Source organism: Coregonus lavaretus (assembly GCF_964263955.1).
Source record: "Coregonus lavaretus genome assembly, chromosome: 4".
Lineage (NCBI taxonomy): Eukaryota > Metazoa > Chordata > Actinopteri > Salmoniformes > Salmonidae > Coregonus > Coregonus lavaretus.
In genome coordinates, this window is record NC_139991.1 from 10,268,992 (window position 1) to 10,293,590 (window position 24,599).

Genomic DNA, 24,599 nt, shown 5'->3' on the forward strand with positions numbered 1-24,599 from the left:
CTCCTAATGGATCCTCAGCTCATCATTCACTCTGCTCATCATTCACTCAGCTCATCATTCACTCAGCTCATCATTCACTCAGCTCATCATTCACTCTGCTCCATATGTTCCAACAGGCTCCACACTCTCCAACGGTGAGATGAATCTGCACAGTTCTGTGAAGAGGAAGCTTGGAGAGGACAAAGGCTACGTGTTCGACAAGCGGCTGAGGTACAACGTGCGGCAGAACGAGTCCAACTGTCGATTCCGTGACATTGTTGTCAGGAAGGAGGAGGGTTTCACGCACGTACTGCTCTCCAGCCAGACATCTGACAACAACGCACTAACACCAGAGGTAGGGGATACGATACACAATCACTCATGAATGTACGCACACACAACAACAACAAACATAGGTAACAGCTTTGACACACAGAAATAGGACTCATAAGCTGTGCATTGCCTTTTTGAATAAGTCAGTACCTAGTGTTTTCTTCACATGTATGTACTGTTGGACAGGAGAGCTACATAATTTACAGTGGGGAAAAAAAGTATTTAGTCAGCCACCAATTGTGCAAGTTCTCCCACTTAAAAAGATCAGAGAGGCCTGTAATTTTCATCATAGGTACACATCAACTATGACAGACAAAATGAGGAAAAAAAATCCAGAAAATCACATTGTAGGATTTTTAATGAATTTATTTGCAAATTATGGTGGAAAATAAGTATTTGGTCAATAACAAAAGTTTCTCAATACTTTGTTATATACCCTTTGTTGGCAATGACACAGGTCAAACGTTTTCTGTAAGTCTTCACAAGGTTTTCACACACTGTTGCTGGTATTTTGGCCCATTCCTCCATGCAGATCTCCTCTAGAGCAGTGATGTTTTGGGGCTGTCACTGGGCAACATGGACTTTCAACTCCCTCCAAAGATTTTCTATGGGGTTGAGATCTGGAGACTGGCTAGGCCACTCCAGGACCTTGAAATGCTTCTTACGAAGCCACTCCTTCGTTGCCTGGGCGGTGTGTTAGGGATCATTGTCATGCTGAAAGACCCAGCCACGTTTCATCTTCAATGCCCTTGCTGATGGAAGAAGGTTTTCACTCAAAATCTCACGATACATGGCCCCATTCATTCTTTCCTTTGCACGGATCAGTCGTCCTGGTCCCTTTGCAGAAAAACAGCCCCAAAGCATGATGTTTCCACCCCCATGCTTCACAGTAGGTATGGTGTTCTTTGGATGCAACTCAGCATTCTTTGTCCTCCAAACACGACGAGTTGAGTTTTTACCAAAAAGTTATATTTTGGTTTCATCTGACCATATGACATTCTCCCAATCATCTTCTGGATCATCCAAATGCAATCTAGCAAACTTCAGACGGGCCTGGACATGTACTGGCTTAAGCAGGGGGACACGTCTGGCACTTTAGGATTTGAGTCCCTGGTGTTACTGATGGTAGGCTTTGTTACTTTGGTCCCAGCTCTCTGCAGGTCATTCACTAGGTCCCCCCGTGTGGTTCTGGGATTTTTGCTCACCGTTCTTGTGATCATTTTGACCCCACGGGGTGAGATCTTGCGTGGAGCCCCAGATCGAGGGAGATTATCAGTGGTCTTGTATGTCTTCCATTTCCTAATAATTGCTCCCACAGTTGATTTCTTCAAACCAAGCTGCTTACCTATTGCAGATTCAGTCTTCCCAGCCTGGTGCAGGTCTACAATTTTGTTTCTGGTGTCCTTTGACAGCTCTTTGGTCTTGGCCATAGTGGAGTTTGGAGTGTGACTGTTTGAGGTTGTGGACAGGTGTCTTTTATACTGATAACAAGTTCAAACAGGTGCCATTAATACAGGTAACGAGTGGAGGACAGAGGAGCCTCTTAAAGAAGAAGTTACAGGTCTGTGAGAGCCAGAAATCTTGCTTGTTTGTAGGTGACCAAATACTTATTTTCCACCATAGTTTGCAAATAAATTCATTAAAAATCCTACAATGTGATTTTCTGGATTTTTTTCTTCTCAATTTGTCTGTCATAGTTGACGTGTACCTATGATGAAAATTACAGGCCTCTCTCATCTTTTTAAGTGGGAGAACTTGCACAATTGGTGGCTGACTAAATACTTTTTTCCCCCACTGTATGTAAACCTAAAATGATAAACAGGAATAACGTTTACTCTCACGGGTGGTCAATAAGATATATCGGAAAGCCAAGCTCCTAATGAGCCACACCTCCTGAAAATAACCCCCCAAAAATCATGTTGTTTTTACGGTCATTTACTGGCAGCCAGTTACCTTTACCTGTAAAATAAGGTACAGTATGTTACCATAAATTCCAAATAATCTTTGGTTTAACAGTACATTACTGTACAGTAACTTACAGGTAACTGGCTGCCAGGTCAACCCAGCATGAAGTGGCAAACCATGACTATGGGACCTAGGCCTTCAGAGGGACCAACAATTGTCCAATATAGTTCAAACAGGTGCCATTAATACAGGTAATGAGTGGAGGACAGAGGAGCCTCTTAAAGAAGAAGTTACAGTTCTGTGAGAGCCAGAAATCTTGCTTGTTTGTAGGTGACCAAATACTAATTTTCCACCATAATTTGCAAATAAATTCATTAAAAATCCTACAATGTGATTTTCTGGAGAAAAAAAATCTCAATTTGTCTGTCATAGTTGACGTGTACCTATGATGAAAATTACAGGCCTCTCTCATCTTTTTAAGTGGGAGAACTTGCACAATTGGTGGCTGACTAAATACTTTTTTCCCCCACTGTATGTAAACCTAAAATGATAAACAGGAATAACGTTTACTCTCACGGGTGGTCAATAAGATATATCGGAAAGCCAAGCTCCTAATGAGCCACACCTCCTGAAAATAACCCCCCAAAAATCATGTTGTTTTTACGGTCATTTACTGGCAGCCAGTTACCTTTACCTGTAAAATAAGGTACAGTATGTTACCATAAATTCCAAATAATCTTTGGTTTAACAGTACATTACTGTACAGTAACTTACAGGTAACTGGCTGCCAGGTCAACCCAGCATGAAGTGGCAAACCATGACTATGGGACCTAGGCCTTCAGAGGGACCAACAATTGTCCAATATAGTTCAAACAGGTGCCATTAATACAGGTAATGAGTGGAGGACAGAGGAGCCTCTTAAAGAAGAAGTTACAGTTCTGTGAGAGCCAGAAATCTTGCTTGTTTGTAGGTGACCAAATACTAATTTTCCACCATAATTTGCAAATAAATTCATTAAAAATCCTACAATGTGATTTTCTGGAGAAAAAAAATCTCAATTTGTCTGTCATAGTTGACGTGTACCTATGATGTAAATTACAGGCCTCTCTCATCTTTTTAAGTGGGAGAACTTGCACAATTGGTGGCTGACTAAATACTTTTTTCCCCCACTCTATATGTCACTATGCATTGCCTCACATTTTAAATGAGTAACAATGTGACTCGACTGAATTATGGCCCATCACAGACTATTGTGTGATGTGATTTCTATGGATATCTCAATAGGAAGATTCGGACAGAAAAATTACAGCCTTTTATTGCCTTGACATAAAACTCAGCATAGAACCGTTTTTTCTATTTGTCTTACACACTGAGAATGGGTTTGGATTGTCATTGTGTAAAATATGACTATTGTCAAAGCATGCCTTTACAGTTGTTCTCAGCAGTACTTTCTTCACTTCAAACAACTGTACTGATTGATTCAAATGCCTATCCATTACATAGCGTTAGTGGCGGTGAAAAATTTTGAGAGAGTCGATACGGGAGAAAACCCACTGCCTCTCCAATGACTCTAGTACCCACTGCCCAGTTATCAGCGGGTCCTTAACTGATCATTACCATTGCTGAAAAGCTGGTATTAATTGGCCAGTTAGATCAAATCAAATCAAATGCTTTACAGTGAAATGCTTACTTACAAGCCCTTAACCAACAATGCAGTTTTAAGAAAATTTAAAAAGTGTTAAGTAAAAAATAGATAAGTAAAAAAATTAAAATAGCAAATAATTAAAGAGCAGCAGTAAAATAAAATAACAGTAGGGAGGTAATATACGGGGGTACCGGTACAGAGTCAATTTGCAGGGACACCGGTTAGTCGAGGTATTTAAGGTACAGTGGCTTGCGAAAGTATTCACCCCCCTTGGCATTTTTCCTATTTTGTTGCCTTACAACCTGGAATTAAAATGGATTTCTGGGGAGTTTGTATCATTTGATTTACACAACATGCCTACCACTTTTTGAAGATGCAAAATATTTTTTCTTGTGAAACAAACAAGAAATAAGACAAAAAAATAACTATTCACTCAGTCAATACTTTGTAGAGCCACCTTTTGCAGCAATTACAGCTGCAAGTCTCTTGGGGTATGTCTCTATAAGCTTGACACATCTAGCCACTGGGATTTTTGCCCATTCTTCAAGGCAAAACTGCTCCAGCTCCTTCAAGTTGGATGGGTTCCGCTGGTGTACAGCAATATTTAAGTCATAACACAGATTCTCAATTGGATTGAGGTCTGGGCTTTGACTAGGCCATTCCAAGACATTTAAATGTTTCCCCTTAAACCACTTGAGTGTTGCTTTAGCAGTATGGTTAGGGTAATTGTCCTGCTGGAAGGTGAACCTCCATCCCAGTCTCAAATCTCAGAAAGACTCAAGAATTTCCCTGTATTTAGCGCCATCCATCATTCCTTCCATTCTTACCTGTTTCCCAGTCCCTGCCGATGAAAAACATCCCCACAGCATGATGCTGCCCCCACCATGCTTCACTGTGGGGATGGTGTTCTTGGGGGGATGAGAGGTGTTGGGTATGCGCCAGACATTGTGTTTTCCTTGATGGCCAAAAAGCTAAATTTTTGTTTCATCTGACCAGAGTACCTTCTTCCATATGTTTGGGGAGTCTCCCACATGCCTTTTGGCGAACACCAAACATGTTTGCTTATTTTTTTCTTTAAGCAATGGCTTTTTTCTGGCCACTCTTCCGTGAAGCCCAGCTCTGTGGAGTGTACGGCTTAAAGTGGTCCTGTGGACAGATACTCAAATCTCCGCTGTGGAGCTTTGCAGCTCCTTCAGAGTTATCTTTGGTCTCTTTGTTGCCTCTGATTAATGACTTCCTTGCCTGGGCCGTGAGTTTTGGTGGGCAGCCCACTCTTGGCAGGTTTGTTGTGGTGCCATATTCTTTCCATTTTTTAATAATGGATTTAATGGTGCTCCGTGTGATGTTCAAAGTTTTGGATATTTTTTTACAACCCAACCCTGATCTGTACTTCTCCACAACTTTGTCCCTGACCTGTTTGGAGAGCTCCTTGGTCTTCATGGTGCCGCTTGCTTGGTGGTGCCCCTTGCTTAGTGGTGTTGCAGACTCTGGGGCCGTTCAGAACAGGTGTATATTTTCTGAGATCATGTGACAGATCATGTGACACTTAGATTGCACACAGGTGGACATTTTATTTAACTAATTATGTGACTTCTGAAGGTAATTGGTTGCACCAGATCTTATTTAGGGGTGGTTATCCTGGCACCAAACAGCCAGGTCTCTGACCTCCTCCCTATAGGCTGTCTCATTGTTGTCTGTGATCAGGCCTACCACTGTTGTGTCGTCGGCAAACGTAATGATGGTGTTGGAGTCGTACCTGGCCATGCAGTCATGGATGAACAGGGAGTACAGGAGGGAACTGAGCACGCACCCCTGAGGGTCCCCCGTGTTGAGGATCAGCGTGGCAGATATGTCGTTACCTACCCTTACCACCTGGGGGCGGCCCGTCAGGAAGTCCAGGATCCAGTTGCAGAGGGAGGTGTTTAGTCCCAGGATCCTTAGCTTAGTGATGAGCTTTGAGGGCACTATGGTGTTGAATGCTGAGCTGTAGTTAATGAATAGCATTCTCACATAGGTGTTCCTCTTGTCCAGGTGGGAAAGGGCAGTGTGGAGTGCAATAGAGATTGCATCATCTGTGGATCTGTTGGGGCGGTATGCAAATGTTGTGGGTCTAGTGTTTCTGGGATAATGGTGTTGATGTGAGTCATGACCAGCCTTTCAAAGCACTTCATGGCTACAGACGTGAGTGCTACGGGTCGGTAGTCATCTAGGCAGGTTATCTTAGTGTTCTTGGGCACAGGGAATATGGTGGTCTGCTAGAAACATGTTGGTATTACAGACTCAGTCAGGGACATGTGGAAAATGTCAGTGAAGACACTTGCCAGTTGGTCAGCGCGTGCTCGGAGTACACGTCCTGGTAATCCATCTGACCCTGCGGCCTTGTGAATGATGACCTGCTTAAAAGTCTTGCTCACATCGGCTACGGAGAGCGTGATCACAGTCATCCGGAACAGCTGATGCTCTCATGCATGCTTCAGTGTTGCTTGCCTCGAAGAGAGCATAGAAGTGATTTAGCTCGTCTGGTAGGCTTGTGTCACTGGGCAGCTTGCGGCTGTACTTCCCTTTGTAGTCTGTAGTAGTTTTCAAGCCCTGCCACATCCGACGAGCGTCGGCGCCGGTGTAGTACGATTAAATCTTAGTCCTGTATTGACTGCCTGTTTGATGGTTCGTCTGAGAGCATAGCGGGATTTCTTGTAAGCGTCCGGGTTAGAGTCCCACTCCTTGAAAGCGGCAGCTCTACCCTTTAGCTTAGTGCGGCTGTTGCCTGTAATCCATGGCTTCTGGTTGGGGTATGTACGTACGGTCACTGTGGGGGACGACGTCATCGATACACTTATTGATGAAGCCAGTGACTGATGTGGTGTACTCCTCACTGCTATCAGAAGAATCCCGGAACATATTCCAGTCTGTGCTAGCAAAACAGTCCTGTAGCTTAGCTTCTGCGTCATCTGACCACTTCCTTTTTAACCGAGTCACTGGTGCTTCTTGCTTTAGTTTTTGCTTATAAGCAGGTATCAGGAGGATAGAGTTATGGTCAGATTTGCCAAATAGAGGACGAGGGAGAGCTTTGTACGCGTCTCTGTGTGTGGAGTAAAGGTGGTCTAGAGTTTATTTTTCCTCTGGTTGCACATTTTAACATGCTGGAAGAAATTAGGTAGAACGGATTTAAGTTTCCTTTCATTAAAGTCCCCAGCCACTAGGAGCGCCGCCTCTGGATGAGAGTTTTCCTGTTTGCTTATGGCCTGATACAGCTCATTGAGTGCAATCTTGGTGCCAGCATCGGTTTGTGGTGGTAAATAGACAGTTACGAAAAATATAGATGAAAACTCTCTTGGTAAATAGTGTGGTCTACAGCTTATCATGAGATACTCTACCTCAGGCGAGCAAAACCTTGAGACTTCCTTAGTATTAGATTTACGCACCAGCTGTTGTTTACAAATATACACAGACCGCCACCCCATGTCTTACCGGAGTCAGCTCTAGTGATATGCAAGATTCCCTTGCACAAAATCCTTCTGCTTAAGTGTGCAATAAGGCTTACTCATCCACTCTCAAGTGCTGTATTTCCATACTGCTCTTCTGTGATATAATTCCATATATTTCCAGGCTGAGTGGTCCTCCTTTAGAAAATCTTCTCTTGGGAGATGTCTATCTGTCTATTTTTGTGTTTGACGGACAGCTGATTGCTAATTTCCCCAGGCATCAAGCTATTAATGGCAAGCAGTTGAATGCTGTCATGTATGAGTCTATGACACATCCCTGTGCGTCCCAGTAGGCCATGACATAATGATATGTTCGTATTGTATGATCTCGCCCTATGTGTCATACCATACAGAAGCCATCCTAAGGCCAGCAACTGATGACCTCAGCCTTGACGTCAATGTGTAATTTGTCCTGTATAGCATGTCCATATGGAAGACCAAAGCAAGACCTGATTGTGTGTCTCCCCCATAGGAGAAGGATAAAGAGGTTCCTTCTCTTATGTTTTCAAACAACAGGTCTCTATAGTGTCAGTCATTCACCAAACATCCACTGATCTGCGTTGAACATGAAAGGGGCGATGAAGCCGTTGATTTTCAATGGAGGGAAGCGAAGTGGGTGAGGGGACTCTTTATGCGATATTGCGGCGAGGATGACCAATCAGAGCTCACTACAGATTCCAGCCCCTACTGGATTGACTGTTGATACCTAGCACTATCTAGCATGCTTGCTAGCACCCACATGATTGCGACGCTAGCGTGGTTATCCAAATGATCACGGATAGTGGAAAACCCCTGTTACCTGGCATGCGTGTAGCGTGCATGTAGCGCAAACGATCTATCTGTCACAGTAAGCCGGTTAGCTGAGGGCTCAAATGGTTCTGTTACTCTGCCTCAGTCTAACAAGATACGTTCAGCTGAGGATAACTCTATCTTTCCCTCTCTCTTTCTCTCTCTCAGAAGAGAGGGATCTTCCTGAGCCGTTAACCAGTACTTTTACGGTTACCTCCCACGCTGAGGCAGGTTGACCATTTCGTTCCTTCGCTCCACTACTTAGCAACAGCGGTCTCACTCTTACCACCTCTCTTCTTCTCCATATTAATGTGCTCTCTCCCTCAATCACTCTCTTACCCTCTTTCCACGTTTGGACCTTTCTTTCCTTTTACCAAGCCTGTAGATGTCCATTACCCTGTATGTGGAAATGCATCTTTAACTGGCTCTGGAGTGGAAGTTTACATACACCTTAGCCAAATACATTTAAACTCAGTTTTTCACAATTCCTGACATTTAATCCTAGTAAAAATGCCCTGTCTTAGGTCAGTTAGGATCACCACTTTATTTTAAGAATGTGAAATGTCAGAATAATAGTAGAGAGAATGATTTATTTCAGCTTTTATTTCTTTCATCACATTCCCAGTGGGTCAGAAGTTTACATGCACTCAATTAGTATTTGGTAGCGTTTAAATAGTTTAACTTGGGTCAAACATTTCGGGTAGCCTTCCACAAGCTTCCCACAATAAGTTGGGTGAATTTAGGCCCATTCCTCCTGACTGAGCTGGTGTAACTGAGTCAGGTTTGTAGGCCTCCTTGCTCGCACACACTTTTTCAGTTCTGCCCACACTTTTTCTATAGGATTGAGGTCAGGGCTTTGTGATGGCCACTCCAATACCTTGACTTTGTTGTCCTTAAGCCATTTTGCCACAACTTTGGAAGTATGCTTGGGGTCATTGTCCATTTGGAAGACCCATTTGTGACCAAAATGTAACTTCCTGACTGATATCTTGAGATGTTGCTTCAATATATCCACATCATTTTCCTTCCTCATGATGCCATCTATTTTGTGAAGTGCACCAGTCCCTCCTGCAGCAAAGCACCCCCACAGCATGATGCTGCCACCCCCGTGCTTCACATTTGGGATAGTGTTCTTCGGCTTGCAAGCGTCCCTCTTTTTCCTCCAAACATAACGATGGTCATTATGGCCAAACAGTTCTAGTTTTGTTTCATCAGACCAGATGACACTTCTCCAAAAAGTACAATCTTTGTCCCCAAGTGCAGTTGCAAACCGTAGTGTGGCTTTATATTGGCGGTTTTGGAGCAGTGGTTTCTTACTTGCTGAGCGGCCTTTCAAGTTATGTCGATATAGGCCTCGTTTTATTGTGGATATAGATACTTTTGTACCTGTTTCCTCCAGCATCTTCACAAGGTCCTTTGCTGTTATTCTGGGATTGATTGGCACTTTTTGCACCAAAGTACGTTCATCTCTAGGAGACAGAACGAGTCTCCTTCCTGAGCGGTATGACGGCTGCGTGGTCCCATGGTGTTTATACTTGTGTACTATTGTTTGTACTGATGAACGTGGTACCTTCAGGCATTTGGAAATTGCTCCCAAGGATGAACCAGACTTGTGGAGGTCTACAATTTATTTTCTGAGATCTTGGCTGATTTCTTTTCATTTTCCCATGATGTCAAGCAAAGTGGCACTGATTTTGAAGGTAGGCCTTGAAATACATCCACAGGTACACCTCCAATTGACTCAAAAGATGTCAATTAGCCTATCAGAAGCTTCTAAAGCCATGACATCCTTTTCTGGAATTTTCCAATCTGTTTAAAGGCACAGTCAACTTAGTGTATATAAACTTCTGACCCACTGGAATTGTGATACAGTGAATTATATGTGAAAAATCTGTCTGTAAACAATTGTTGAAAAAATTACTTGTGTCATGCACAAAGTAGATGTCCTAACCGACTGCTCCTCCAGTTGTGCCAGATAAATTAGGGATCATTGGGGGTGAACACCTTCAGTCTGGGGAATCAGTCATGCTTTGTGTGTTTTTTTTCCGTAATATTATGTCTATCTCCGATAAGGTACCCAGGAAAGGGCAAAAAATAGCCCCTATTAATATATTTAGCCTTAGAAATAAGGTTTATGAAATCAATAACTTGCTAAAATTAGATAACATTCAAACAGTGCCTTCAGAAAGTATTCACACCCCTTGACCTGATTAAATTGAGATTTTTTGGTCACTGGCCTACACACAATACCCCATAATGTCAACGTGGAATTATGTTTTTTAAATGTATTTATAAGTCAATAAGTATTCATCTCCTTTGTTATGGCAATCCTAAATAAGTTCAGGAGTAAAAATGTGCTTAACAAGTCACATAATAAGTTGCCAGGACTCACTCTGTGTGCAATAATAGCGTTTAACATGATTTGTGAATGACTACCTCATCTCTGTACCCCACACATACAATTATCTCAGTCGAGCAGTGAATTTCAAACACAGATTCAACCACAAAAGACCAGGGAGGATTTCCAACGCCTCGCAAAGAATTGCACCTATTGGTAGCTGGGTAAAAAAACAAAAAAAAACATTGAATATCCCTTTCAGCATGGTGAAGTTATTAATTAGTATAGTGTATCAATACACCCAGCCACTACAAAGATACAGGCGTCCTTCCTAACTCAGTTGCCGGAGAGGAAGGAAACCGCTCAGGGATTACACCATGAGGCCAATGGTAACTTTAAAACAGTCTGAGTTTAATGGCTGTGATAGGAGAAAACTGAGGATGGATCAACAACATTGTAGTTACAATACTGAACTAAATGACAGAGTGAAAAGACATAAAGCCTGTACAGAATAAAAGTATTCCAAAACATGCATCCAGTTTGCAATAAGGCATTAACGTAAAACTGCAAAAAAAATTGTCAAAGAAATTAACTTTATGTCCTGAATACAAAGCATTATGTTTGGGGCAAATACAACGCAACACATTACTGAGTACGACTCTTCATATTTTCAAGCATGGTGGTGTCTGCATCATGTTATGGGTATGCTTGACATCGGCATGGACTACAGAGTTTTTTAGGATAAAAAGAAACGGAATAGTGCTAAACACAGGCAACATCCTAGAGGAAAACCTGGTTCAGTCTGCTTTCCAACAGACACTGGGAGATGAATTCACCTTTCAGCAGGACAAAAACCTAAAACACAAGGGCAAATATACAATCGAGTTGCATACCAAGATGACATGGAATGTTCCTGAGTGGCGTAGTTATAGTTTTTAATTATATCGGCTTGAAAGTCTATGGCAAGACTTGAAAATGTCTGTCTAGCAATGATCAACAACCAAGTTGACAGAGCTTGAGGAATTTAAAAAATAATAATGTGCGAATATTGTACAATCCAGATGTGCAAAGCTCTTAGAGATTCAGGGGTGTGAATACTTATGTAAATGAGATATTTATGTATTTCATTTTCAATAAATGTAATAACATTTCTAAAAACATGTTTTCACTTTGTCATTATGGGGTATTCTGTGTAGATGGGTGAGAAACAAAAATCTATTTAATCCATTTTTAATTCAGGCTGTAACATAAATTAATGTGGAATAAGTCCAGGGGTACAGTGGCTTGCGAAAGTATTCACCCTCCATGGCATTTTTCCTATTTTGTTGCCTTACAACCTGGAATTAAAATGGATTTTTTGGGGGGTGGTTGTATCATTTGATTTACACAACATGCCTACTACTTTGAAGATGCAAAATATTTTTTTTTGTGAAACAAACAAGAAATAAGACAAAAAAACAGAACTTGAGCATGCATAACTATTCACTCAGTCAATACTTTGTAGAGCCACCTTTTGCAGCAATTACAGCTGCAAGTCTCTTGGGGTATGTCTCTATAGGCTTGGCACATCTAGCCACTGGGATTTTTCTTCAAGGCAAAACTGCTCCAGCTCCTTCAAGTTGGATGGGTTCCGCTGGTGTACAGCAATTTTTAAGTCATAACACAGATTCTCAATTGGATTGAGGTCTGGGCTTTGACTAGGCCATTCGAAGACATTTAAATGTTTCCCCTTAAACCACTCGAGTGTTGCTTTAACAGTATGGTTAGGGTAATTGTCCTGCTGGAAGGTGAACCTCCGTCCCAGTCTCAAATCTCTGGAAGACTGAAACAGATTTCCCTCAAGAATTTCCCTGTATCTAGAGCCATCCATCATTCCTTCAATTCTGACCTGTTTCCCAGTCCCTGCCGATGAAAAACATCCCCACAGCATGATGCTGCCACCACCATCCTTCACTGTGGGGATGGTGTTCTTGGGGTGATGAGAGGTGTTGCATTTGCGCCAGACATAGCGTTTTCCTTGATGGCCAAAAAGCTCAATTCTCACCTTCTTCCATATGTTTGGGGAGTCTCCCACATGCCTTTTGGCTAACACCAAACATGTTTGCTTATTTTTTTCTTTAAGCAATGGCTTTTTTCTGGCCACTCTTCCATCAAGCCCAGCTCTGTGGAGTGTACGGCTTAAAGTGGTCCTATGGACAGATACTCCAATCTCCGCTGTGGAGCTTTGCAGCTCCTTCAGGGTTATCTTTGGTCTCTTTGTTGCCTCTCTGATTAATGCCCTCCGTGCCTGGGCCGTGAGTTATGGTGGACAGCCCTCTCTTGGCAGGTTTGTTGTGGTGCCATATTCTTTCCATTTTTTAATTATGGATTTAAATGGTGCTTCGTGGGATGTTCAAAGTTTCGGATATTCTTTTATAACCCAACCCTGATCTGTACTTCTCCAGGTCCCTGACCTGTTTGGAGAGCTCCTTGGTCTTCATGGTGCTGCTTGCTTGGTGGTGCCCCTTGCTTAGTGGTGTTGCAGACTCTGGGGCCTTTCAGAACATGTGAGGGGAAAAAAGTATTTGATCCCCTGCTGATTTTGTGCGTTTGCCCACTGACAAAGAAATGATCAGTCTATAATTTTAATGGTAGGTTTATTTGAACAGTGAGAGACAGAATAACAACAAAAAAATCCAGAAAAACACATGTCAAAAATGTTATAAATTGATTTGCATTTTAATGAGGGAAATAAGTATTTGACCCCCTCTCAATCAGAAAGATTTCTGGCTCCCAGGTGTCTTTTTATACAGGTAACGAGCTGAGATTAGGAGCACACTCTTAAAGGGAGTGCTCTAAATCTCAGCTTGTTACCTGTATAAAAGACACCTGTCCACAGAAGCAATTAATCAATCAGATTCCAAACTCTCCACCATGGCTAAGACCAAAGAGCTCTCCAAGGATGTCAGGGACAAGATTGTAGACCTACACAAGGCTGGAATGGGCTACAAGACCATCGCCAAGCAGCTTGGTGAGAAGGTGACAACAGTTGGTGCGATTATTCGCAAATGGAAGAAACACAAAATAACTGTCAATGTCCCTCGGCCTGGGGCTCCATGCAAGATCTCACCTCGTGGAGTTGCAATGATCATGAGAACGGTGAGGAATCAGCCCAGAACTACACGGGAGGATCTTGTCAATGATCTCAAGGCAGCTGGGACCATAGTCACCAAGAAAACAATTGGTAACACACTACGCCGTGAAGGACTGAAATCCTGCAGCGCCCGCAAGGTCCCCCTGCTCAAGAAAGCACATATACATGCCCGTCTGAAGTTTGCCAATGAACATCTGAATGATTCAGAGGAGAACTGGGTGAAAGTGTTGTGGTCAGATGGGACCAAAATGGAGCTCTTTGACGTCAACTCAACTCGCCGTGTTTGGAGGAGGAGGAATGCTGCCTATGACCCCAAGAACACCATCCCCGCCGTCAAACATGGAGGTGGAAACATTATGCTTTGGGGGTGTTTTTCTACTAAGGGGACAGGACAACTTCACTGCATCAAAGGGACGATGGACGGGGCCATGTACCGTCAAATCTTGGGTGAGAAACTCCTTCCCTCAGCCAGGGCATTGAAAATGGGTCGTGGATGGGTATTCCAGCATGACAATGACCCAAAACACACGGCCAAGGCAACAAAGGAGTGGCTCAAGAAGAAGTACATTAAGGTCCTGGAGTGGCCTAGCCAGTCTCCAGACCTTAATCCCATAGAAAATCTGTGGAGGGAGCTGAAGGTTCGAGTTGCCAAACGTCAGCCTCGAAACCTTAATGACTTGGAGAAGATCTGCAAAGAGGAGTGGGACAAAATCCCTCCTGAGATGTGTGCAAACCTGGTGGCCAACTACAAGAAACGTCTGACCTCTGTGATTGCCAACAAGGGTTTTGCCACTAAGTAATGTTTTGCAGAGGGGTCAAATACTTATTTCCCTCATTAAAATGCAAATCAATTTATAACATTTTTGACCTGCGTTTTTCTGAATTTTGTTGTTGTTATTCTGTCTCTCACTGTTCAAATAAACCTACCATTAAAATTATAGACTGATCATTTCTTTGTCAGTGGGCAAACGTACAAAATCAGCAGGGGATCAAATACTTTTTTCCCTCACTGTATATACTGAGATCATGTGACAGATCATGTGACACTTAGATTGCACACAGGTGGACTTTATTTAACTAATTATGTGACTTCTGAAGGTAATTGGTTGCACCAGATCTTATTTAGGGGCTTCATATGAAAGGGGGTGAATACATATGCACACACCACTTTTCCATTATATATATATATATTTTTTTTTAACAAGTTATATTTTAAATTTCACTTCACCAATTTGGACCATTTTGTGTATGTCCATTACATGAAATCCAAATAAAAATCAATTTAAATGACAGGTTATAATGCAACAAAATAGGAAAAGCGCCAAGGGGGATGAATACTTTTGCAAGGCACTGTATGAAAACTTCTGAAGGCATCTCTGAAACTCACTTAGATAATTCCTTTTAATGATACAGCAGTAGCAATACAGGGATCTTATGACCGAAAAGAGCTTCTGGATATCAGAACAGCAATTACTCACCTCTAACTGGACTAAGATTTTTTCTTTAACAAGTCGGCCGCGAAGGATTTACTCCAGATACCGGACCAGGCCCAAATCCCCGTCATTCGCATGAAGAAAATATGCTGATACAGGGGACGCAGGTCCGGGTGCCTTGTGAGAATTTGTTGGCGAGTGGGTACCCCGCCTCTAACATCCGTCCAAATTGGACAACGTTTAATCATTGGAGAATAAACTGTATAAACTCTGTTCAAGACTATCCTACCAACGGGACATTAAAAACTGTAATATCTTATGTTTCACCGAGTTGTGGCTGAACGACGACATGGATAATATACAGTTGGCTGGTTTTTCCATGCATCGGCAAGACAGAATAGCTGCCTCCGGTAAGACAAGGGGTGGCGGTCTATGTTTATTTGCCAATAACAACTGGTGCGCGAAATCAAATATTAAGGAAGTCTCAAGGTTTTGCTCGCCTGAGGTAGAGTATCTCATGATAAGCTGTAGACCACACTATTTACCAAGAGAGTTTTCATCTATATTATTCGTAGCTGTCTATTTACCACCACAAACCGATGCTGGCACTAAGAACGCACTCAACGAGCTGTATAAGGCCATAAGCAAACAGGAAAATGCTCATCTAGAGGCGGCGCTCCTAGTGGCCGGGGACTTTAATGAAGGGAAACTTAAATCCATTTCTACCAGCAGATTTTTAAAAAACTCTAGAAAACCTTTACTCCACACACAGAGAAGCGTACAAAGCTCTCTCTCGCCCTCCATTTGGCAAATCTGACCATAATTCTAATTCCTGCTTACAAGCAAAAACTAAAGCAGGAAGTACCAGTGACTCGCTCAATACGGAAGTGGTCAAATCAAATCAAATGTTATTTGTCACATACACGTGTTTAGCAGATGTTATTGTGGGTGTAGCGAAATGCTTGTGCTTCTAGCTCCGACAGTGCAGTAATATCTAACAAGTAATATCTAACAATTTCACAACATATACACAATACACACAAATCTAAGTAAGGAATGGAATTAAGAATATATACATATACACTACCGTTCAAAAGTTTGGGGTCACTTAGAAATGTCCTTGTTTTCCATGAAATTAGTTTGAATAGGAAATATAGCAAAATGAATAGGAAATGTAGTCATTGACAAGGTTAGAAATAATGATTTTTAATTGAAATAGTAATTGTGTCCTTCAAACTTTGCTTTCGTCAAAGAATCCTCCATGTGCAGCTATTACAGCCTTGTAGACCTTTGGCATTATAGTTGTCAATTTGTTGAGGTAGTCTGAAGAGATTTCACCCCATGCTTCCTGAAGCACCTCCCACAAGTTGGATTGGCTTGATGGGCACTTCTTACGAACCATACGGTCAAGCTGCTCCCACAACAGCTCAATAGGGTTGAGATCCAGTGACTGTGCTGGCCACTCTATAATAGACAGAATACCAGCTGACTGCTTCTTCCCTAAATAGTTATTGCATAGTTTGGAGCTGTGCTTTGGGTCATTGTCCTGTTGTAGGAGGAAATTGGCTCCAATCAAGCGCCGTCCACAGGGTATGGCATGGCGTTGCAAAATGGAGTGATAGCCTTCCTTCTTCAAGATCCCTTTTACCCTGTACAAATCTCCCACTTTACCACCACCAAAGCACCCCCAGACCATCACATTGCCTCCACCATGCTTGACAGATGGCATCAAGCACTCCACCACCAGCATCTTTTCAGTTGGTCTGTGTCTCACAAACAGGGACGGCCTGTTCAATAGGGCGATATGGGCGACGCACTGCCAAACGGGAAAAGGAAGGGATTTTTTTTCTAATCAATTATATCACGGCAACAGTAGTTATCAGTGTTGTAATCTATACGTCTGATCTGCCACAGTGCCACACTGCCACTAAATGTCGAATCAGGCTAAAGTCGTGCTTCAAATGGCTCCACCCCCTTTTGGGGCGATTTCAGTCAGATTGAAAATCACCCAGAACTTCTGTCATAGACTCCCATGTAAAATCTATTTTTTTCAAATTTCAGAGCCTTCAATACAATCTCAATGGGTGTCTGTGGGCTTGCACTTACGCGCTTTCATTTACATTTACATTTTAGTCATTTAGCAGACGCCCTTATCCAGAGCGACTTACAGTTAGTGAATATATATATTTTTTTTTTTTTATACTGGCCCCCCGTGGGAATCGAACCCACAACCCTGGCGTTGCAAACGCCATGCTCTATCAACTGAGCTACATCCCTGCCGGCCATTCCCTCCCCTACCCTGGACGACGCTGGGCCAATTGTGCGCCGCCCATGAGTCTCCCGGTCGCGGCCGGCTGCGACAGAGCCTGGATTCGAACCAGGATCTCTAGTGGCACAGTTAGCACTGCGAAGCAGTGCCTTAGACCACTGCGCCACTCAGGAGACACGTGAACGTAACTAAGAAAAGAGAGGGTAGCAGCGTCAATCAATTCACTACTCCTATCAACATGGCTAGGCTTCAGTGCAACTCGGTTGTGTCTTTGAAAGAATTTCCTTTTTGTCGGCGAACAAATGAAGATAAATTGGCAACGAAACAATTAGGACCTCCCAGACCAAATTTAATAATTCAACAGGTTTCTACTAAAGGGGGGAAGTCCTACACCCGAGGATTTTCCAAAAATTGGTATGAACGAAAAACCTGGCTAGCAAGCTGCGATGTAGCTAATGCAGTTTTCTGCTACCCCTGCTTACTCATTCACCCTGAAGGCGGCACGGCAGACAGCACCGCTTGGACAGCGACTGGTGTAACCGACATGCACCATCTTTCAGAAAAGATTAAGAAACATGAGCTGTCAAAGACCCACATGGATAGCTGTTTGAGAATTTCTGCTTTGGGGAGAGTGAATATTGCCACTCAACTGGATGAGGGATACAGGCTAGCTGTCCGCCGCCACAACGATGAGGTTAGCAAGAACCGCCATATCCTCAGCCGGCTAATCCAGTGTGTGAAGTTTTGCGGCGTGTTTGAGTTAGCTTTGCGAGGCAAAGATGAAACTGAGGGCTCCACCAACCCTGGTATTTTTCTTGGACTTGTCAACTTTGTGGCACAATTAGATGAGGTGTTTGATGACCATCTTAAAAATGCTAAAGTTTTCAAGGGCACATCAAAGACCATTCAAAACGAGCTACTGGAGTGTATGCTAGCGGTCACAAGGGAACATATTGTGGAGGAGGTGAAGTCTGCGAACTTCGTAGCTATCCAAGCTGACGAGACCACGGACATTTCTACACAGACACAGTTGGTGCTTGTGCTGAGGTACATAGATAGCAAGCACAAAGTGCAGGAGCGATTTTTTGAGTTCCTTCCCATCTCGGAATCAACCTCAGTCTCAATCGCCAGTGTACTTTTGGAGAGACTGAACGGTCTTTTTGCCGATGACGAGAAAGTCAAACTCATTGCGCAAGCTTACGATGGAGCCAGTGTGATGAGGGGAGAGAAGGCTGGTGTGCAGAAAAAGGTGCGTGAGCATTTCAAGAATGCCCATTACGTGCATTGCTATGCGCATCAGCTGAATTTGATCATGCAGCAAGCTACTTCTCGCATCAAAAAAGTGAACATTTTCTTTTCCGATCTGAGCGGGATTACAACTTTTTTTTCCCGGTCACCCAAACGCACCAGCATTCTTGACCAGACTGTTGCACGAAGACTGCCCAGACCTTCATCCACACGGTGGAACTTCAACAGCAGAGTCGTGAACACTGTCTACGAGAATCGAGACGACCTAATAGAATGTTTTGAAGCCATCCGGACGGGTTCATTGGGTTCATTTGACCAGGGCACAGTGAGAGAGGCATCTGGCTACGTGAGGATGCTGCATGATGAAGATTTTATTTTTTTCCTGCGGCTTTTTCACAAAATCATGCCCCACGTCGACATTCTGTACCAGAAGCTACAGAAGAAGGACATCGATGCTGTCTTTATCAAAAGTGCCCTCGACAGCTTCACAAGCAGTGTGCAGGCCATAAGGTAAGATTAAACAATATCATTCGATCTTTCTCAAAGCAGAGCTTTATTTGAAAATGTATGCATGAAAGGAGACTGCATTTGTGTTTGAAATTACATTATTCTCATTATATATGGCCAGTGGTGTAATCTATTTTATTTTATATACTATGTGTACTGTGCAGTGGTGCTCATAAGTGTATGAACACATTCTAAAGTTGACTAAAAAGAGGAATAAAAAAATAAAATAATAATCTTTTGGAAATTTATCTTAATGACTTAATTAAAAAAGTTGGAAAATCCAACCTTTATGGACACCAATTTTATTTTCTTTTTTATTCCTCTTTTTAGTCAACTTTAGCATGGGATCATAAGCTTATGAGCACCACTGTATACTGTGCTGAACATCCAGGCTATGTGAGACACAAAGGCTAACTTAAACACTAAAGACTTTATGCATCCCTGCCCATTTTAAGTGGAACTGAAGTATTTGTACTATACATCATGGATACATTGCATATACCTGTGCATCACATAGACAACAATACTGTACAAAGCCAACAAACACATTGGTCTGTTTGCCTTCAGGGACTCCTCTCAACAGCAGCTGCAAGAAGCAACAGGAGCCAAAAGACCCAGAACAGCTTTGAGAGAAGAGGAGAAGCAGAGGCTGTCTGAAGAGGTCTGCAACACCATCCTGGATCACATCAAAGAAAGGTTCTCTTTCTCTGGCCACCTTGTGAGTGCTACCTTACTGCAAGCAGACATGTTTGAAAGGTACTGCCATTCATTTCCTGATGAGGCTCTGAATGCCACTGTGAATGCATACCCCATGCTGAGCAAGGCAAAGCTCAAGACAGAACTATCTCTGATCTATGAGAATCCTGAATTCAAGGGAGGCTGTGGTGCACTGGCACTGTACCAGGTTCTCATGAGCTACAACCTCCAGGAGACGTTCTCTGAGACTGTGACTCTGTTGAACATCCTCATAACTACTCCCATGACAACAGCTGAAGCTGAGAGATGTTTCTCAACTTTGACACGAGTTAAGACATTCCTGCGAAATTCAATGGGCCAGGAACGTCTGAATGCACTGGCCATGCTTTCCATGGAGAGGGAACTAGTCCTCAGCATGCCTGATTTCAATGAGAAAGTAATTGAACGCTTTGCTGTATTGAAACAGAGAAGAGAACAGTTTCAGTACAAGTAATGTATCCTCTCTCTCTCTTTGTCCCTCCCTCCCTGTCTCTTTAACACACACACGCCCAAATCAGTTCACAGTTGATGTTGTTTAAAATAGTTATTTTTCATTTAAAAAAAAGTAAAACAAAAAAAAATATCTGTTCATGTTCATTATTACAAATCTATACAATTGGCCAGAATATGGTTGTTCATATTTACAAATCTATACAATTGGCCAGAATATGGTTGTTCATTTTTACAAAGCCATACAGATAGCTGTGTTTACCTTTTCTAGAAATTACTTTCAAATTCTGTTTTCAAGCAAAATGTCTATCACTGTTCATTTTCACAAATCTATACAAGAGGGCAGAATATGGAAGTCTATAAAAATGTCTTATTACCAATAACTTGCATCAATGTTTTCAGTAGCCTCTATCAAAAGCTCCTGCTTGCTTGTTGTGAATTATGCTCAGGTGCACATATTTCCAATTCAACCATGAGGCAAAAAATGTGGTAAAAGCTCTTGTTGATCCTGCAATCTGAACAAATACCAAGATGCTGTATTTTCAGCTGATATTTCATTTGTTTATGGAAATGCATATTGTTTATGCAGTGTTGAGGAATGTGAAAGAACACCCTTGATTATTTTTACTGTGATAACTTATTTTGATTTTGTAAGCCAACACTTTTGAGATCAGTCAATAAATGCTTCTGGTATTGACTTATATGCTGCCCCTGTCTTCATGTTGTTGCTGGACATATCTTTTAAAAAATGTGTGTAGGTCACCTAAATCATCAGAAAAATTGCCCCCCCTGAGAATTTTTTCAGGAGCCGCCACTGCTCACAAATGTTCTTCTTTGTGATCCGAACACCTCAAACTTCGATTCGTCTGTCCATAACACTTTTTTCCAATCTTCCTCTGTCCAGTGTCTGTGTTCTTTTGTCCATCTTAATCTTTTATTTTTATTGGCCAGTCTGAAATATGGCTTTTTCTTTGCAACTCTGCCTAGAAGGTCAGCATCCCGGAGTCGCCTCTTCACTGTTGACGTTGAGACTGGTGTTTTGCGGGTACTATTTAATGAAGCTGCCAGTTGAGGACCTGTGAGGCGTCTGTTTCTCAAACTAGACACTCTAATGTATTTGTCATCTTGCTCAGTTGTGCACTGGGGCCTCCCACTCCTCTTTCTATTCTGGTTAGAGCCGTTCTGCGCTGTTCTGTGAAGGGAGTAGTACACAGCGTTGTACGAGATCTTCAGTTTCTAGGCAATTTCTCGCATGGAATATCCTTCATTTCTCAGAACAAGAATAGACTGACGAGTTTCAGAAGAAAGTTATTTGTTTCTAGCCATTTTGAGCCTGTAATCAAACCCACAATTGCTGATGCTCCAGATACTCAAATAGTCTCAAGAAGGCCAGTTTTATTACTTCTTTAATCAGCACAACAGCTTTCAGCTGTGCTAACATAATTACAAAAGGGTTTTCTAATGATCAATTAGCCTTTTAAAATGATAAACTTGGATTAGCAAACACAATGTGCCATTGGAACACAGGACTGATGGTTGCTGAAAATGGGCCTCTGTACGCCTATGTAGATATTCCATAAAAAATCAGCCGTTTCCATCTACAATAGCCATTTACAACATTAACAATGTCTACACTGTATTTCTGATCAGTTTGATGTTATTTTAATGGACAAAAAATTGCTTTTCTTTCGAAAACAAGGACATTTCTAACTGACCCCAAACTTTTGAAAGGTAGTGTATGGGCGAGCAATGACAGAGCGGCATGGACTAAGATACAGTAGAATATTATAGAATACAGTATATACATATGAGATGAGTAATGCAAGATATGTAAACATTATTAAAATGACTACTGTTCCATTTCTTAAAGTGGCCAGTGATTTCAGTAGGCAGTAGCAGCCTCTAATGTGCTATTTAACAGTCTGATGGCCTTGAGATAGAAGCCGTTTTTCAGTCTCTCGGTCCCAGCTTTGATGCACCTGTACTGACCTCGCCTTCTGGATGATCCAGGCTCGTAGCCGGCCGCGACCGGGAGACCCATGGGGCGGCGCATAATTGGCCCTGCGTCGTCCAGGGTAGGGGAGGGAATGGCCGGCAGGGATGTAGCTCAGTTGGTAGAGCATGGCGTTTGCAACGCCAGGGTTGTGGGTTCAATTCCCACGGGGGGCCAGTATGAAAAATAAAATGTATGCACTCACTAACTGTAAGTCGCTCTGGATAAGAGCGTCTGCTAAATGACTAAAATGTAAATGTAAAATGAACAGGCAGTGGCTCGGGTGGTTGATGTCCTTGATGATCTTTTTGGGCTTCCTGTGACATTGGGTGCTGTAGATGTCCTGGAGGGCGGGTAGTTTGCCCCCGGTAATGCGTTGGGCAGACCGCACCACCCTCTGAAAAGCCCTGCGGTTGTGGGCGGTGCATTTGCCATACCAGGCAGTGATACAGTCCGACAGGATGCTCTCAATTGTGTATCTGTAAAAGTTTGTGAGGGTTTTAGTTGTCAAACCAAATTTCTTCAGCCTCCTGAGGTTGAAGAGGCTCTGTTGCGCCTTCTTCACCACACTGTCTGTGTGGGTGGACCATTTCAGTTTGTCAGTGATATGTAGCTACAGATACTAAGCTACAGGACTGTTTTCCTAGCACAGATTGGAATATGTTCTGGGAATCATCTGATGGCATTGAGGAGTATACCACATCAGTCACCGGCTTCATCATGCTGTGGGGATGTTTTTCAGTGGCAGGGACTGGGAGACTAGTCAGGATCGAGGGAAAGATGAACGGAGCAAAGTACAGAAAGATCCTTGATGAAAACCTCTAGAGCGCTCAGGACCTCAGACTGGGCCGAAGGTTCACCTTCCAACAGGACAACGACCCTAAGCACACAGCCAAGACAACACAGGAGTGGCTTCGGGACAAGTCTCTGAATGTCTCTGGCCTAGCAAGAGCCCGGACTTGAACCCGATCGACCATATCTGGAGAGACCTGAAAATAGCTGTGCAGCAACGCTCCCCATCCAACCTGACAGAGTTTGAGAGGATCTACAGAGAAGAATGGGAGAAACTCCCCAAATACAGGTGTGCCAAGCTTGTAGCGTCATACTCAAGAAGACTCGAGGCTGTAAAGGTGCTTCAACAATGTACTGAGTAAAGGGTCTGAATACTTATGTAAATCTTATATTTCCGTTTTGTAATTTTTTATAAATTAGCTAAAAATTCTAAAAACAAGTTTTTGCTTTGTCATTATGGGGTATTGCGTGTGTAAATTGATGAGGAGAAAAACAAAACAATTTAATCCATTTTAGAATAAGGCTGTAACGTAACAAAATATGGGAAAAGTCAAGGGGTCTGAATACTTACCAAATGCATTGTATGTATGATGATGAATCAACCCTATATGCGTCAGCAACCACAGCTAGTGAAATCACTGCAATTCTAAACAAAGAGTTGCAGTCCGCTTTAGAATGGGTGGCCAGTAAAAAACTATTCCTGAACATCTCTAAAACTAAGAGCATTGTATTTGGTACAAATCATTCCCTAAGATCTAGACCTCAGGTGAATTTGATACTGAATAATGTGGCTGGTGAGCAAGTTGAGGAGACTAAATTACTTGGTTTTACCTTGGATTGTAAAATGTAATTGTCAAAACATTTTTGATTCAATGGTTGTAAAGATGGGGAAAGGTCTGTCCGTGATAAAGAGATGCTCTGCATTTTTTGACACCACACTCCACAATGCTAGTCCTGCAGGCTCTAGTTTTATCGTATCTTCATTATTGCCCAGTCATATGGATAGGTGCTGCAAAGAATGACCTAGAAAAACTGCAGCTGCCCAGAACAGAGCGGCACGTCTTGTTCTTCACTGTAATCAGAGGACTAATATCAATAATATGCATGCCACTCTCTCTTGGCTAAAAGTAGAGGAGAGACTGACTGCATCACTTCTTCTTTTTATAAGAAACACTGTGTTTAAAAATTCAAAATAGTTTGCATAGTCAACCTACACACTGCTCTGACACACACACTTACCCCACCAGACATGCCACCAGGGGTCATTTCACAGTCCCCAAATCCAGAACAAATTCAAGAAAACATACAGTATTATATAGAGCCATGATTGCATGGAACTCCCTTCCATCTCAGATTGCTCAAGTGAACAGCAAACCTGGTTTTAAAAAACTGATAAAGAAACACTTCACGGCACAATGCCTCTCCCATGTTTGACCTAGATATTTTGTGTGTATATACTGATATGTAGGCTATGTGTGATGTTTTGAATGTATGTAGTTGGACTGTTCTTGTCTATTAATGTTCAGTATTATGTCATGTTTTATGTGGACCCCAGGAAGAGTAGCTGC

General features: G+C 42.5%; 1 protein-coding gene across 1 annotated transcript in view; it reads left to right on the plus strand.

The window, feature by feature from the left end:
* The window catches only part of LOC311128354 (chromodomain Y-like protein 2), a 59,205-nt gene that overhangs the window by 23,354 nt on the left and 11,252 nt on the right, over positions 1 to 24,599 (plus strand). Inside the window, exon 3 of the mRNA XM_084160466.1 lies at positions 117 to 334. Coding sequence (XP_084016592.1) covers positions 117 to 334 — 218 coding nt within the window. The remainder of the gene's footprint in view (positions 1 to 116; positions 335 to 24,599) is intronic.